The sequence below is a fragment of the Balaenoptera borealis genome (genome assembly GCF_965194805.1).
Source record: "Balaenoptera borealis genome assembly, chromosome: 6".
In the NCBI taxonomy this organism is placed as follows: domain Eukaryota; kingdom Metazoa; phylum Chordata; class Mammalia; order Artiodactyla; family Balaenopteridae; genus Balaenoptera; species Balaenoptera borealis.
In genome coordinates, this window is record NC_138863.1 from 55,404,544 (window position 1) to 55,423,217 (window position 18,674).

Consider the following 18,674-nt stretch of genomic DNA (forward strand, 5'->3'; position numbering starts at 1 on the left):
GGTCAACTGTATTTGGTATTGCTTTTTAGGCATTTAGTGAATGTCAAGACATTCTTTATAAAGACTGTCATAAATTACCTCAATTCATAACTCAAGACTTAATTCTTCAAGTTAAAAATCTTTAGAAGTATTCCAATTTTAAAGTTTATGTAACCATATAGTAAAGTCCAATTCTTAATAGCTAAGACATTCACACACACACAGACACACACACAAATACTATTTAATTTTCTAAACTGAAATCTGATTTTATTTTATAGGACAAAGACATTCTCCCAGTAAACATTAAAAACATTTTTTAAGTTTAAAAAGTTCAAGTTTAAAAAATATACTGTAAAATTATCAGCAAACTTTTAAGCCACAGTGCTTTTAACCAACAACTTGTAAATCCTTAAAAAGAAACTCTATACATATTCCTTTTGTTACACTATTTAGCCAATGTGTTTTAGAATTTAGATTAAAAAGAGCATACCTCAAGAATCAATAAGTTCTTTGTCGTTTGTTAGATTCTTCTCTTGGGGAGTCTGCCAGCATAACTTTAAGTCTGACTCCATTCAGGATCTTTCCATGTAAAGTAGTAATGGCATCATTAGCACTTATTCTATCTGCATACTTGGCATACCCCACATTTTTTCCTGACACAAGGTAAACTTCGATCAGGTTACCAAAACGACTGAAACAAAGTAAAAAAAAGATCAACTGAAATTGGTAAGTACCGATGCTCAGATCTAAAAGTTGGGGTCCATTCTGGACTCCTTTTTTCACTCCTTCCCCCACGTCCAATCTCTAATAATGTCAATCTTCCTTCTTAAACATTTCCTCTATCAGTCAGTTTCTCCTCATTATCACTCAGATCTCTTTCCTCATTCTCACCATCATTATCTTTTTCTTAGTTTACTCTAATACCTTCATCACTAGTTTACCTGCCCCCAGGGTTTATCCTTCTCCAATCTATTCTCTATCCTGTCTACTGAGTGATCTTTCTAAAACACAAATATGATCATTTCCTCCCTAAAAGTCCCTTCAGCTGCTCTTCATGCCTCCAGGGTAAGGACAAACTCCCTAACATAGCTTGTGGGTCTTTCTTGACTTGGGTCCTTGTCCTCTGCAGCTTCATCTTCCCTCAGTCTCTCAAATCCCATATTCCAACAACCTCCTTCCACGTTCTCTCTGGCAGGTATAACCACCCACATGCCCAGCTTTCTTCCCTGGTTAAATTATTTTTATCCTCCAGGCCTCCACTATACCTTGCTTCTTTCAAGAAGTCTTCTCTGAGTTTCTAAGGCGGGTGCCCCTCCTATGTATTTCACAGCCTGAATACTCCTTTTCACAACACCAACCTCTCTAGGTTGTAATTTCCTATTCCCTTATCTGTCTCCTACATGAGATTAGTTCTAAGAGGACAAGAACTATTATATCTTGTTTACGTAATATAATTGTTTGTTTACACAATGTCTCTGGCACTTAGCACAGTGACTGCCTGGTACAGAGGAGAGGTTCAAAAAATAAACGAAATAAATTGGTTAAATAAAAATCAAAATACTTGAACCACATCACTGATATTTTGTGACGTTCTTTAAAAAGCTTTCTATCTATCTTTTAAATAAATTCACTAACATTGTTGTAAGGCAAATAGGAAAAAGACCAAAAAGAAAAAGTTAAGGTTAAAGAAGTTACATGAAAAACAAACAAGAGTCTTCCCCCTTTTTACACTTATTTTATATACGTACACACACACACACACACACACACACATTCTTCCCTACAATCAAGTAATTGTTTACTCAATGTAGTTATATAATCCTTAAGGGTCCAATAGAGTGTTGACAAAATAGAAGATGCTTAATAAACACTGTTCAGTTGAATTCTAGAGGACAGGTCTATACAGATGTACCTTCTATTAAGAAACAAATGATTTGTTCATTCTATGTATGCAACTTTTCAAAACAATACTCCATGTTTTATGTCTTCAAAACAAAATAAAAGGAAATTCTGTGTGGGGACTTATGACATGTAAATGACAAAGAAGAGAAGGAAATAATTATATATTTTAAAAGGTGATATAAATAAGAACTTTTTTAAACCACAGAACGAATCATCTGTACCTGAAAGGTACTGGACACAGGAAGCTTCAAGAGTGCAAGACTGCTTAAATGACTGGTTTAAATAAATTATATTATTTTAAAATGTAACTCTGTGGAATTGAAATCTTACCAGAATATATCCTCTAGTACATCTAAAGGTAAAGGATGTGGATTAAACACGATAAAAAGTCTTTCTTTCACAGGAGTTTCAGGAGGGGCTTTTTTTTTGCATGATGGAAGTACAACATCTGTCTGGATTTGAGGCAGCTGTGATCCAGAACTTCCTCCAAATTGCTGTTGAAGAATTAGGTTCAAAACAAAAAAAAAAAGAAAAACTGCACTTTAGGGATTTTTAAGTCAAGAGCCAAAGAGATGTGTATCATGGCACCTTTGTGGTCTTTTACTATATCTCTGAAAATTTTCTTACACAGGTAGTAAACAAAGGCCACATTTATTTATACTACTGTGAAGGTTAAATTCTTACCTACTTACCAGAAATTGCTGCTGACTTGGGTTATTCCACACCATTGATGCAAGCTGTGCAGCTACCATCTGCGTTGCCATTTTTCTAAGGAGACTGGAGATAAGAACTGGTAATTTACTGAAAACTAGAAATATTCAGTCTCTAAACAGTAACTTCTTTTGTGTGACTTCCTCACCTGAGAGGTCAATTGTTTTCTATTTTTATTCTCCAAGTCATATCACGTATACCCAAAGCTTGGCTTTAGGCTAGCTCCTGGAATGGTACTTACTCTGTTGCATTACTCCCATCATCAATGAAGGAAACACCTATCCGATTCCCAGGAGGATACTGAAATCCATGTAACTTGTATTTTGCATAAATAGCAGATGCTACATTAAAATACTGAACCACTCCATGACCTAAAACAAAGCAGAGAATATACAGGAATTAGAAAAAAAGCAGATTCAGTATCTAAAGTTTGTGTTGCCATAAGAATGAAACAACAGAGAAAAACACTAATATCACACAACTAGTAAATATATAATCAAATGTGTCAGAAAACAAAGTTCTCTTATACATGTGTTCAACAGCTGTGTTCCTATAAAGCAAAGTATAAACCAGATGTTGGTAAAAATATGAACATGATATTTAAAAAAAAAATGGTATCATTAGCTTAAGTTCTGTCCAATGAATTTAATTTTAAGATCTTGGCTTTTCTTATATGACAGAGATACACCTAAAAGCCAACCAGTTTTTCTTAAAATTTTCATTCTTTGAAATATACTTTGAAATTCTAAAATTTTCCCTACCATAGTGAGTAAGAAATGAAATGAGAAGTGATATATGAAAAGAATATATAGTCACCTTGGCTAGCTGAAGTGGTAGACAGAGAAAAAGTGATATATGTAGTAAAACCAAAAAGCAGGGGAACAGACGGTTTCGGATCAAAAGTCACATATTTCACATTCCTTTGAAGACCTTTTAGCTAAGGGGATAGATTTCAATTCAGGAAGGTGATGCTACAGGGGGGGAAAATTTTATACAGGAGACCTTACATGGCAAGCCCAGGAGCTTGTAACACACCAAAAGGTTTTCACAATACATTTATACTATAACTCACTTTGGGAAAAACAATGTTTTAATTTAATGTTCCTCTCTAAATCTAAGCATCTCAACATTTTAATGAAATTGAAACTCAGAAGCAAATGAACATATAAAACTAATTCAAATAGGATTCTAACTACATGATACCTCTATTAATAAAAAGGTGTTCCAATGATACACATATTTATCAGACACATCCAACCAGAGAAACAATAGAGAAGGTAAAGGAACAAATACATTTCAAAGTACCAGATAAAAAGGAAAGAAAATACAAAACAAATAGAATTACATATGAATATAATAACAGATATGCCAAAACCCACAAAATGTGTGCCTCAGAGTCACAACAAAGAATGACAGCAGGTACTTCCCTAGTGGCCCAGTGGGTAAGGCTCTGAGCTCCCAATGCAGGGGGCCCAGGTTCGATCCCTGCTCTGGGAACCAGATCCTGCATGCATGCTGCAGCTAAGAGTCTGCATGCCACAACTAAGAAGTCCACAAGCTTCAACTAAAAAAGATCCCGCATGCTGCAATTAAAAAAGATCCCACATGCTGCAACAAAGATCCTGCATGCCACAAGTAAGACCCAGAGCAGCCAAAATAAAAATAAATAAATTAATAGTAAAAAAAAAAAAAAAATGATAGCATAAGACTGGGTTAAAGTTGGAGATGGTACAAAGTAGGTCAATGACTTTTTAGTAGGTCCTGCTAAAAGACCAGTGCTGGGTAGAGTAATATTGATTATGTGGGAGAGTCTGTATAAAGGGTGTGGACACTCTAGGCCAGTCAGCCTATATAATCTGACTCATCTATTTCCCCTCAACATCCATAAAAAGACACCCTAAAATGACTAAATCAAGTATATCTATAGTACTGGAAGAGGTGCCAAGTATGATTTCTCTATACCACCCCTCACCTCCAATTCTTTAAAAACTAACAAACTGAGTGCCTATTATGTGCCAGGACTTGCAGTAGATACTTTATATATATTATTTCTAATTCTTATCTAACCCTGGCATAGAAGGTACTAATAATCCCATTTTACAGATGAGTAAAGAGAGACTAGATAGAATAAGCAATTTGCTAAGGTCTTACAACTATGTGTCATTGTTGGGATTTGCACCACTCGTTGGCTGCAAAATGGAATGCTAACCTTTTCCCATTACACCACTAGGGCATTTTAAAAAAGCCTTAAAAAAATCAAAAGGCTTACAAGAATACAAAGATGGATTAACCTAACACTAGATAATAGGTTTAATCAATGAACCAGTTACCAAGTTCAAATGGCTAGCATTAGAGTCTTGCTTCTATTAAGAGTGGGGAGAAGCAGAGAGAGAAGTAGGGCAATTAAAATGCTTGAAATGAAGGGAAGGAGTTCCCTTCTGAGGTACAGAGTTTAAGAAAAGAGACTTAGGGAAGAGGAGAAAACTTTAAGGGTTTTATCACTTTGCCCAGCATTAATGAGAAGTACAGAAAGAGACCTTATTCTAAGGTATTTTTGTTGTACAACTGGAAACAGAGAATGCTCTATTTTATGCGCGTTAAAACAGTTTAAAAAAAATAAATGACTCTATAAAGTAGATATATTCCCAGGGATTTGTTTATTGAGGTATCACTATATTTGAAAGTTTAAGGTAGAGAAAGAAGAAACAAAAAACTGTTATACAAACAGTATCTGACATAAAAAGTGCCATTGGAACAAACGAACTTATTTACAAAACAGAAGTAGAGTCACAGATGTAGAAAACAAACTTATGGTTACCAGGGGGAAAAGGTGGGGGGAAGGATAAATTGGGAGATTGGGATTGACATATATACACTACTATCTATAAAAACTGATAAGGACCTACTGTATAGCACAGGGAACTGTACTCAATACTCTGTAACGACCTATACGGGAAAAGAATCTAGAAAAGAGTGGATATATGTATATATATAACTGATTCATTTTACTGTACAGCAGAGAGTAACACAACCTTGTAAATCAACTATACTCTAATAAAAATTAAAAAGAAAAAGTGCCACTGGAGAAAAGCCAGTTTAACAAAACACAGTATATTTAAAAATAATACAGACATTATTTTACCATAATTAGAATACGGATCTCGTTGAACTTCACAGTATTCCAACCCTGGTACTATATCAAAAATGCTGAAAAGCTGCTCTTCAGTGAAAGGAACTCTTGATACAACTGACAGGCGTTTGGAGATGGCTTCCTGGCCTCTGTTGTCATTCTTGTCAAAACTTGAAAATTCAGATTGTTGTTCTCCAACAATATAAAACAAAAAGCAAATCTTTAAATTTCTGTACATTCAAAGATTCATTTAACATTTTAGATACTAGAAAATAAATGAACTGTCATTAAGTCCTCTGCATTGAACAAAGGCACTGTCTTTTGTAATATGCTCTTGGTCATCAGCACTATCAGGAGAGACAAGGACAAGAAAACAGACAACTCTCCCGATTTCCCTGCCTTGATACAGAAATATAAGCAGAAATGTGTAGTCTAATTTCACAGGAATAGGTTTACTACGCAAAACTGCAAAATATGGCAAGTGTTTCACCTAAAGGGACGTTTATGCCAAATAACATTTACAGGTCTTACTTTCATCACTCATTTTCCCCCTTTTCTAACTTCTACTTTTGTCATTCCTCTCCTTTCTCTAGCCCTAATTTTAAGGCAGCAGTAATTTAGGGATAAAATTTTAGGATTCATACTGAGGGGATAACTGTATATGTCTTTCATATTTCTTGGTCAGCTGCATACAAGCAGCAGCTCACCCCCGCAAAATGGCTGTGTAACACTGCCACTGACATAGTGTAACACTTAGATAATGCATAACTAACCATAAAAAACTATAATTGGAAATAAGTTAAACAAAATAAGCGTTAAATAATGACATTAGGTGTCATGACCAACTTCTTGAAAGAAAAAAAAAACCTATAAATTCTTTTATTCACTATGTGAACTTCAGACTGCTGATAAAAGAGTATTAAAAAAAACCCCTCCAAATCAGATTGCATACACTACTTATGCCATTAAAGTAAAGATAGCCCACTTACCAAATGGAAACATATTCACTCTAGGTTCATGTCCCAAAGTCTCCTGCCTCATATTACTATAATAATCTTGTTCTGAGGATTCAGATGCTTTATTTTTAGGTTCAGCCAAGATTGCCCTAAAACCTGAAAAAGAGAATCCATAAATTTCAAATTTTATAGCAAATTTAACACACCTACAAATATACTTGATTGCTAGTGCTTGACTTAGTTTTATAATTGTATAAAACAAAATCTACACAAACAACCATCTCCACCAGACCTACCTACTTCTTTGCTTTTTGAAAGATGGCAAGGAGTAAATGAGAAACAGCAAGAATCCCAAATTATGGGTCAATGTAGACATGAAAGATCAGCAATTCTATTCTATCCTTTCCAGTCTCCCTCTACTATAGATGACATCATCATTCATTCTCAGGCTTTCCAACATCAAAATCCAATAGTGCTTCTTCACACCCAACTGTCATCAAGATTCTTCCTTTGAAATATACCTAGAAGATGTTATCTTTCACTCCAACTTCCCTGCCTCTGTTTTAAAATTAGATTCTCGTCAATTAATTACAACCCTTCAACTGATCGCTTTGCCTCTGGATCAAGAGTTTTAACTAGGGGTCCAACGATGAGCTTCAAAAGGTGGGAAGGTTTCATGAACCCTCTGAAACTTTAAACATAATGCTTATTCGTATGTGCACATGGGCATATTTCAAGGCAGAAGGTTCACAGCTTTCATCATATTATTCAGTGGTTCCAAAAAGGATAAAATGAGCCTCTTTGAATTCTTCCTCTGGAAATACACTCTTGATACTGTGGTTAGATCAACTGTGCTGAAACAGTTTTTGTTATTTTTCTCCTTTTAAAACAATCTACAAGGGATTTTCTAATGTGGACTAAGCTTGAACTCTTCATCACCTCCCGTGTACGGTTCCAACGTACCTAGATTACTTTGTCCCTGTTTCTCAACAGGAATACCAAGCGTTACTCAGATTGTTGCCTTCATGCTATTAAGCAAAGACATTTATTTCTAGCTCTGTGTCTTTACTAACATTGCTCTCATCTTCTGTCCTGCCTACTCTACACCAGTTGCAAATCCTACTTCCAGATGTATTCCCATGCTCATTTGGTGCACTTGTTTTTCACCATTGATAGGCTATATCACACACTTCTGAACATTTTCTCATTTGGCAAATTTTTATTGAGTCTACTATAAATGGCAGTATCTTTGCTAGAGATCTCAATAAATCTTAACTGAGTACTACTCAACTGAGTACACTACTATATTGAGTACTACTAACAGCAGTACTAGGTACTTGGGGTGACAGCAACAGATAAATAAGACATAGAGCTTTAAAAAATCTATTACTCCTTAACTATTTTTTGCCTGTTAGATCTTGGCTACCCAATACAGCTGTCAATTCCTTAAATGCCAGCGTTGCTATATATTCCATCTGTATCCCTCTACTTATATTGATGAGTGTACCATAGGTACTCAGTTAATGTTGGTTGATTGAGAAATTTAGAAGGATCTGAGAGAAAATTTTGGTGTATACCTTAGGGTTATCTAAGAGTTCTACTGATTAACAATAATTATTTTCAGTATGTATCTATTTTTATAATATCCTGAAACCCACTAATTGAATTATTCTACATCTCATTTCTAAGGGTCAATATAACTAGAAGTATGACAACAAAGAATATTTTCCTTGGCCTCTTTAGAATTCTTATTCTTCAGAATGTACACCAGCAACAGCAGAAGATCCGAATAATGTCACTCTACCTTGAAATTAACCCAATGTGTATTTACTTCCCAATGCTAGCAAACCTTGAAAATCCTATCCTTATTATTTATATGTTTGTTAGTATACCTAATTCTATTTAGGGTTTAGGTCAAATATAAACAAATATTACAGAATACTTGAATTTCTTTAAAATATAAAGAATAAATATTTTTTAAAAACCCCAACCTGAAAGGGTTGGTCAATATTTTTAATACTTAAAATTCTAAATAATTTAATAAACCCCAAAAACCTGTAGAAATAATAACCAAAGCAGGACAACAGCATTTTCACTGAGTTAATGCAGTTACTCATATTTTTCAAGATAGTGCCTCAATGAAAGCCTAATCACAGCCCCCAAATTATTTTCATCTTAGGACTATATATATTTAAACTCCCATTGCTGAGATTAAATTAGCAGGTATGGCTATTAGCACAAACCAGTATTAGATTATAATTAGAATAATTCGAATTTTTTCAAATGTCTATTACAATGATAAATGAACACATCCTTACTTCGATCACAGTTTTCTATTGCTTGGGCAGCCTGTGATGGTTTTAAGTATCGAACATAGCCCAAGCCTTTACTTTCTCCAGTTACTTTATTCTTAATAATGCTGCAATACTCGATATCTCCATACACCTATGAGAGTTAAAAGAAATGATCTTAGAGGAGTCAAAATTAATAACTGAACAGATTTCAGAACTAACTTAAAATTTACTTTTCTTCTTGCTTCCAAAAAAAGAAATCAGAATTTATAGCTACTTTTAATAATGGAATAAAAATGTCACAAACTAATGAGGCACTAGAAAAATAACCATAATGATGATAAAACCAAATAACATAACCAAAATAATGATACTTTTTATTTACTGAGCATTTGCTTTACGTATATCACTTTATTGTTATAACAGCCCTTCAAGGATATATATATTATACTGCTTATTTCACAGACAAGGAAGCTGGGCCTTAGAGAAATCATATAACTTGCCAAAGTCATGGAGGGAGAGCAAAAATTTGTACATGGTCTGGAAAGCTCCAAAGTCTTGCTCAGTGTTGGTTAAGAGCAGAGGCTCTGAAACTGAACCTTCTTTATTCTAATCTTGGTTCAGCCACTTATTAACTGGGCAGTTGCCTATCTCCTTAGCTGTTAAATGGGGCCTATCTCCTTAGCTGTTAAATGGGGCTAATAGCTGTACCTACCTCATAGGGTTGTTTTAAGGTTTAAAAGAGCAAGTACACCTAAAGTGCACATAGAGGGTCTGGGACATAGTCAGCACTCAGTAAATATTAGCTATAATTATTTATCTGCCTTCTAACAGGAACATAAATGATTGTGTATACTTTTGAAGGAGTGCCTCTTGAAGTACATTTTTAAAATACATTGGTTCACGCAGAAAGTTAATACTCCATGTGAGAAATATGTGGTAAATGTTTACTTTTAATGTTGGAAGAAATACGGGATATAAATTCTGTTTATTATTAATCTTATAAAATTTTCATGTAACCGATTAGTAACTTAACTACTATATATGTATTTAAAAATGCCATATTTGTTCACTCAGAGAAAGATAAAAGTTTATAAGTATATAAGGTAAAAACTTTATTCTTACTATTGGAGGAAGTATGGAATATATATATATATTTGGTATTTGTTATTTTTCAAGTATTTTATTCAATCCTCAGTTGGGGTAGGATAGAGGAAGTTTGAAAATTACTTTTTACTACTTGTTTTCTTTCTTGCTTGTTGTCCACGTGATTCAGTACTGGGAAGATTAGTAGAAAAAGAATAAAAAATTACAACTCAAGACAATTTAAAAATTGCTTTTTAATAGTTTTTGTGAAAGTGTATCACTGCTCATAAAAGTCAATGGCTAAAAAGAAATTTTAAATTGTCTCCAAATTTCATTGACTACAATCTAGCTATAGTTCAGAGTTGTAGGTAGTTTTTTTTTTTTTCCTTTAAATATAATTCCTTCAGAGGCCTAATTTTAAAACAAAAACTATAGAGGATAAGTCTTTCTGTGAATAAGTACATCAACATGCCACAGACTTGTAACAAATGCGAGATAATACAGTTCACACACTCAGGCTTGCCTGCCCCATCTCTCCATGAGAGGCAATAGAGAGGAGTGCTAAGAGGGTGCTTTGAAAATTTCAAGACCAAGAGCGGGCTCTGGATTCAGACACCCTCGGCATAAATCTTGGCTCCACCACCTACTAGGTATGAGACCTTACTTAAAACTCTGAGCTTTATACTTCATTTTCCTGAATCTGTATTTTCATTAAAGGGGGGGAAAAACACCATCATCAATATTTTCCAGGTTTTATACATTTTTAAAAAGTTAACTTATTTTAGTTTTAATATTTAATAACTAGATTGAAATAGATGACTTAAAAATAGTTATTTAATTCTCCACCACCAATCTAATGATCTAACTCAAACAAAACAAGATTTAGTAATTGTACAACCAATGTAAGATTTTAAGTTACCAAGAACGCTAGCTGATTAGAAAATGTTAAGTACCTTAAATTTTTCCCGTAGATCTTCTTCTGTGTAGGACTTTGGTATCATAACAAATATTCTTGTAAGTTCTTCATCCTCAACATCTCGGTGACTTCCAGATGATCTGGACTGAGCAATGAAAACCTAAGAAACAAACAAAACCCAAAGAATAATGTGGAAATATCAGTCAACTGTTTTCCTACTCCTTAAGAATACTTACTTCATTATTAGTATGGGATTCATGTTAGGTTAAATGCAATGTAATAGGGTCTTATCAAAAAACATTTTGTTAAAGCAATCTTTATTGCAATGACTTTTTATGAGATAACACTGATCTTTGCACTTTTTTTTCCGAATTTTTTTTCCTTTGTATTTTTTTTACCAAGAGCAATAGTCAGTGCAGTGAAAGAGAGCAACAGTCAGTGCAATAGTCAGTGCACTGAAAGAGAACGTGTACTCTGCGCTTGTTGGGTAGTGTTCAATAAATGCCAATTATATAGTTGATTAATAGTGTTATTAAAATGTCATATCCTTACTGATTTTGTCTACTTTTTCTATCAGAGACTAAGAGGAGTGCAAAAATCTGATTATGAATTTATCTCTCCTTTTAGTTCTATTAATAATGCTTCATGTATTTTGAAGCTCTATTATTGGTTACATAAACATCTGGAATTGTTATGTACTCTTTGATTGATATTTTTATTTTTAGGAAATTATTCTTGTTAATACTCTTCCTGTTGAAGACCATTTTGTCTGATATCACACCAGCTTTTTCTATCCTTTTACTTTCAACCGCTTTGTATCTTTATACTTAAAAGTGCATCTCTTGTAAACAGTATTTAGTTTGGCCTTTTTAAAAAAAATCCTGACAATCCCTGCTTTTTAATAGGAGTGTTTAGCCAATTTATGTTGAATTTAATATTGATACAGTTGGGTTTAAGTCTAGATGGTCGTATTTTTAATTGTTTGCTTTCTAATATTAATCCTTAAAAAAAGGTAACATAACCATATTCTGGATCATCTCAGTTACCACCTGAATGACTTATGTGAGCAAGAAAATGCACAGAATGGACTGAGGCTCTATTTTTCTATTAGTAATTTAGTTTTATTGAAATATTATCTGTGACATTAGATTATTACCTAGAATTTAATTTGCTTTGTGGTATTGCTTTTATTTAATTCATAAAATTGCTTTGGTTTTATATTTTTCCAGAGGAATGTAAAATCTTTAACTATGATTGTGGATTTGTTCCTAGAGCTACAAGCATAAGAATTTTAATGGCTACTCTTATTTTTTATAACTTGTAGAAATGTAATAAAAATAATGTAATTCACCAGACAGGGCCCTTGAGTATTTTTTTCCTTTCTTCTTCTTCTTTGTCTTTAAAGGGGGGCTGTATACCATTCAGTATGAGAAAACCTGAACCTATGGAATTCCAGAGGAGAAGGCAGCAACTAAAAGGACAAAGAATTTATAGAGCCACGGGATTTTAGAAATATTGAAAAAGAGGGTCATTATGTTTGCTTGGAAAACAGCTGTCACAGAGGTGTAGAACCTTGCTTACAAGATACAGCTGGAGATACACCCTTAGATAGCATCTACTTCCAGTTATTCCTTTGATAAACTTATACCACATGCCAAGCACTGTATAAGGTATTAGTAGTAGAGTATTAAGTAACATAGAAATGGCTCACTAGAAAGTTAGTCCAGTGCATGTATCAGTAATGGATGGTCAATAGGGAAATACAAATAGGGAACCTTTAAGTACGGGAAGACACTAGGAGAAAAAAAAGAGTTTCAAGTAAGATTTGTGATTGGAGGTGCCATCAGATCACAAATTTCTAAATTTTAGAAGATTGAAGCATTTCAAATTTCTGATAAAGATGACAATATCTAAGTAGAAAACATGTATAATAATCAACCACCTACTGGATGATTTCTCCTGAGATTTTATGTTCACAGACTATGGGCTCTAAATCCTTGCAAAGCTAAGAACTAAGATTTTTCTCTTGTTTTCTAGGTTTACCCTTTTCCTCAAGATAATGTAGCTGATCACTCACAGAATGAGTCTCATTTGGACAGTCTTTTCTGGCTGTAGGCCTGGTATTAAAATTTTCTTATTTGTCTTGCAGGGCCTTTGGAACGTTGCAAAAGCAAAGTACATGAGAAACACTGAAGGTGAATTAATTTAACTGGAAATACTTAAAAACAAAACAAAACAAAAAACCCCACTACATTCCAGCGGAAGACAGCCCAAGTTGAAGCTGCTGAAGAATGAATTTAGACTGTCTAGCTAAGGCACTAGTGCAACAACCCTCTGGCTGAAACTGAGTGGACAAAAATGTGAAAAACAAAATTTAAGCTTTAATTATCTTTGGGAATCATTTAATTTCTCTGTGGTGAAAAGGGGGGGATACATTTTAGTGCTGGAACTTTTACTTCTCTTGTAGGAATTTAATGAAGGCAAGGGGGGTCTATAGGTTTCAAATTTGGGGCATTTTGGGGAGTTTCCAAGAAGATCTCTGTGGTTATACTATATTCAAAGTAAAAAAATCCTCCCTGCTAAGATCATAATTGGAAGGAGATGAAAATTATCAACCTAGTGTAGGAGCCAACAAACTTCAGCTTCCTGTTTTTCTACAGCCCATGATCTAAGAATTGCTTCTACATTTTTAGAGGGTTGTTAAAAAACAAAAAGAATGTGTGACAGACTGTGTATGACTCACAAAGCCTAAAATATTTACTGACCCTTTATAGACAAAGTTTGCCACCCCCTGATCTAGTATATACTGTGGCCTTACACTTAATTTCATTGATGATCTGTCCTGACTCAGAGGGTTTGGGAGGTGGGAGGAGAGGGAATGTCTATTGTCTAATGTGTTGTTGGTGTATTCCTAGGCTCCTCTCTTTTTTGCAAGGAAGGCCTACAGAGACTGCTACTATGGATAAACAAAAAAGATGTACTGAGGGCTTCCCTTGTACCAGCTCTGTGCTAAAAGGATAGATTAAGTCAAATAACCCTCAAAATCACCCTTCCTGCCCTGTGTCAGTATATTAATTTTACAGACAAGTTAAGTGTGGAAACTTAATATAAATACCACCAGAATTAATTAAGAGTATTCAAAGAGGCATTTAATATTAATACAATTACACTGCCATCACCATGATTTGGCTCTTTTTAAGGCAGTTTACCTTGGTCTGCTTTCAGAGAAAAGTGACAGTAGCAAAACCTCGATATCAATACCTTCACAAGGAGGGTTTATTTAAAATAATTTGTAAAGATTACAGAAGTGTGATGAATATGCAATAGTAGCAGTTTTAATCAACGGCATTTAAAAATTATATACATTCAGGGCTTCCCTGGTGGTGCAGTGGTTGAGAATCCGCCTGCCAATGCAGGGGACACGGGTTCGTGCCCCGGTCCGGGAAGATCCCACATGCCGCGGAGCAACTAGGCCCGTGAGCCACAACTACTGAGCCTGCGCGTCTGGAGCCTGTGCTCCGCAACAAGAGAGGCCGCGACAGTGAGAGGCCCGCGCACCGCGATGAAGAGTGGCCCCCGCTCGCCGCAACTAGAGAAAGCCCTCGCACAGAAACGAAGACCCAACACAGCCATAAATAAATAAACAAATATATTTATATATTAAAAAAATTATGTACATGCATACTTTGGTACTGGGAAAATGGCTAACAAGGGAGGGCCAGTTACATGTACTTTTATCAAGTCTTTAAGCACCTTACCTACCTGAGGAAAAGCAAAGTTACTTGTTTTTATACACGGTAAACCGCGAGGTCTGAGAGAGGAGGATCAGAGAAGTCCTCAAAGTAGGTCAGGGTCGGAGCTGGGCGGTGGATTAGCGACGGCGGGGGCGCGGGACGGTCCGGCCACCGCAGCTCTGCAGCCCGAGTAGCCGCAGACACCTGGTCCGACCCGGGAGCGGACGTTCTCTCTGCATCCCCCTTCCCCCGCACCCCAGTGCAGACCTGCCGGCAGGGCGTCCGCAAGAACGCTCTCTGCAACACCGTCCTCCCCTCCCCTCCCCCCACCCCGGAACGCCAGGTGCTGCCCAGTCCGCCCCCGCGAGCGAATATACCACCCCTACCGCAGCCTGACACCGCCCCCGGGGGCACCCCGACCCGGCCCCCGCACCTTGATGGGCTTGGTGTCGCTGGGGCTGAGGCACTGGCCGTGCATCTCCTCCATGGCCCTGCAGGCCTGCGAGCTGCGGGCAAACTTGACGAATGCGATGCCCTTGGACTCTTTGGTGTGCTTGTCCCGCACCACCCAGATGTCTTGGATCTCCCCGAAGGGCGAGAAGCGCTCCCTCAGCACCGACTCGGGCGTGTACTTGCTGATCACCAAGAAGATGCGGCTGTTCGGCGGCTCGTCCAGGCTGTCCACGCCCGGGCGGAAGCCTCCGCCGCTCGCACAGCTCCCCGCTTCGTCCATGGTGCTCCACCCCGGCGCGGGAGCCAGGCCCGCACCCCTTTACTCCTCCTCGCTCCCGCCGTACCCACCACTGCCTCAGCTGCCCACCCAGTCGTTCCCAGCCTCGCGTCCGCTTCCGGAAGACGGAAGGGTCTGGGGCCCGGCGCAGGCCGGCCACGCAGGGTGCCGGCTTTGGGGTCGGGGAGCTGCAGCGCCCCCTAGCGGCCCGGGGGAGCCTGACGCAGTCCACGGCGCCAATCCCGCGGAGCCAAGGCCCACGCACCAGGTGTGTGATCCTGGTTCCCTGTTGCTAGAAGTGTCTGGTGCGGGCTTTCCCGTCGCTGGCTCTACCCCACTCCCAAAGCCCATGGTGTCTTCCCCCAACCTTGCCACCTTGGTCGTAAGCTCACTAGAAGCTCTATAGGACTGAGTTAAAACTGTTCAGTCTTAGAGCTGATCATCCAACTCCAGCCTCATTGTTGAGAAAACTGAGATGAGGAATTGGGGCCCATGGAGTAGCAAAAGGTAATAGAAAAACAAACAACAGAGCCCAAACCAGAAACAACTCCATCTTCTGATCTACTCAACTCCCAGAAGCAACCGTGGGAGGTTTGAGGGCAGAAAGAATGCAGCACGCAGCTGTGGAACTAGGAGAAATCCTAAGATACAAGCAAAGTGGGAAATCTGTACTGACTTCTAAGGCTTGTTGTTAATGGGCTTTGAGGAGAGGTCGGCATAAAACTGGCAGAAATCCAGAAACAAGGCAGTGGCCCTGGAATGAAGTGAAAGGAACAAATCAGAAAATGGTTCAGGAGCAGAGCTTCTTAAATGTTCAAGTCCAGGGTTACTATAAATGAAAATAGGTAACTACTGTTCATTGGGTGCCAACCGTAAGCCAGGCTCTGTGCAAGGAGCTAGACATACACTGCAGAAATGGAAGGACATGATGCCTGCCCTCAGAGAGCTTTTTTTCTATTGTGGAAGTCTTACGTGAAAATATATAATGCAAAGTAATATCAGATTGTGTTAAATGCTTTTGCCACTGAATTGTGTGAGCTTGGACAAATTACCTCATGCTTCCAGCTTCAGTTTCCTCAACTGTAAAGTAGAAATAATATTACCTACTAAATAGCATAGTTGTCAAGCTTAATTAATTCATCCATTCTATTAAGCCAGAAATGTTTTTGACTGTCTCCTATGTGTTGGGCACTGTGCTATATCCAAGTGATATGTGTTAAACAAAATGATCACTCTCCTTGTCTCATGAAGTTAATAGATTGGGCTTGTCTAGTTAGGATTATTTGAGATAACATATATGGAGCTAATAGCTTAGTGATCAAATGAGATAATATGCATACAATGCACGATGGAGATTAATTTTCTTATTCCATTTCACTATGGTGTCCACTCCCCCACTCTTGATATTGTATAGTTGTATGATGGCAACTGAGAGTTAGGGATTCTGGGTTCTCACTCAGTCTTTAGCACAAAATTGTGACAATTTCTCCTTGCATTACGGTCCACATCTGTCAAATGAGGGCTCTGTTTACCCTGGAGCTTAGCAAGTTAAGGAAGTATCTTATCTTAACTTTCCACTTCTCTTTATCTTACCCAGACCAATAAAAGTGAATGAAAACAATGTGGTAATGTAATAATTTTATTGATGTGATGAAAGTGCAGAGTCTAAGCAATACTATTTTCCACCAGTGCCATCTAGTGGAAAATGTATAATTTTCTTAAACTGCACTTACTGGGAAATTTCTATCCTTAGTAGAACAAGATTACTGACTGGTATCCTGAAAATTTTAGAGCAGTTAATTTTATTTTAGAAGGGATAAAAGATTGGATAAAACAAAACCAGAATCAGAAATATTGGGTAATGCTGAGAAAGCAAAATTTCTTTACCATTTAATCATGTGAAATACCACATATTCAATGAAAATAAGAAATTTACTTATAAGTTACTAAATTATAGTAAATATATTTTTCTTTGACTTGTCTATTTATTTTAAACAGATTTACTAAGATATAATTCAAATATCACATAATTCACCCATTTAAAGTGTTCATTTAAATGGTTTTTAGTATTCACAGAGTTGTGCAACCATCACCACAATTGTAGAACATTTTCATCACTCAATAATGACAGATTTGTCATGTTTCAAATCATATAAAATCACATTTGAACATGAATCACATGTAACTAAAACAGCTGAAAATTCTGAGATTTGAAAGAATGATTATTAATTTGTCTTATATTAGAGAAAAGATATGCTGGGCCTTTGCAGATTAAATTAAACACATAGCCTATAATGCACAGTTATTAGAATGATAAACACATTAGAATGATAGACACTGACTTTCACATGAAATTCAGATTTCCCTTGAAATTTTTTCTTCTGAAGTTCTTATTAATTTTTTTTAAAAAACAAGAGATTATATTGTAACTTAATTTTGAAATGCAAGGATAAAATAGTAAATTCTTGTCATCGTTTTCCAAAATTTCTCCAAACTATGATCTAATTACAATGAGGCTTATTGGTTGAGATTAGTCATCATACATTACATTTAATTAAGTAAAAATGTTTTGCCTTATTTGCAAATTTTTACTAGATTTTACCACTGATACTTGTTGGTGATCAATTAGTAACTTTCAGATTGTTCTGTAGGAATATGGTCCAGAGTATCCATTTTTTTCCCATCCTGTAAGGCTACTGGCTACTGATAATGTATGCAAGCACTTAGCCTGGCTTGTGGTAGCTACTCAATAAATAGTAGTCTCCTTTTATTTCTTGAGTTTGCATGTCTTTGAGTTTGAGAATAATATTTAACACCAGATTTTTGTTTTCCCTTTTGATTCAATTTGATGACATACATCTTTTAAATATGTAGCTCACAGGACAGAACACATAGGTACCACTAGGAGTAGTTTCATTCAAGCATCTGGTAATTGTGGCTATTAAAATTAAAATAAAATTAATTAAAATTAAAAAAAATTCAGTTAGTCGCATCAGTCACACCTCACAGGCTCAAAGTTACTTGCGGCTAGTAGACAGTGTCCACGCTGAATATTTCCATCATGGCAGAAAGTTGTATTGGACAGCACTCCAGAGAACAAGAATATGGGTAAATCTCACACTTACCTATTACACAAAATTTAATAAATTATTTTAATATTCCTATTTCTCTGCTACAGCCTTACCACTCACATCTCACTGAATTAATTATGTAACCACAGGTAAACTACTTTTCCT

General features: G+C 36.4%; 1 protein-coding gene across 2 annotated transcripts; it reads right to left on the reverse strand.

Annotated features, from left to right (window-relative positions):
- Positions 1–472: 472 nt before the first annotated feature.
- RBM45 (RNA binding motif protein 45) lies at positions 473–15,621 on the reverse strand. Of its 2 annotated transcripts, none has more exons than XM_082395642.1 (9): positions 15,142–15,621; positions 11,012–11,134; positions 9,000–9,126; positions 6,715–6,837; positions 5,738–5,923; positions 2,837–2,966; positions 2,577–2,661; positions 2,215–2,378; positions 473–673 (listed from the first exon to the last, which is right to left on the reverse strand). In XM_082395642.1, the coding sequence occupies exons 1-9, from the start codon at positions 15,439–15,441 to the stop codon at positions 481–483; spliced, it is 1,431 nt and encodes a 476-aa protein (XP_082251768.1). In that variant the 5' UTR covers positions 15,442–15,621; the 3' UTR covers positions 473–480. The 2 variants fall into 2 exon arrangements, with proteins under 2 accessions (XP_082251768.1, XP_082251769.1); XM_082395643.1 differs by having other exon boundaries at positions 5,738–5,917; positions 15,142–15,619.
- Between the last annotated feature and the right edge of the window lie 3,053 nt (positions 15,622–18,674).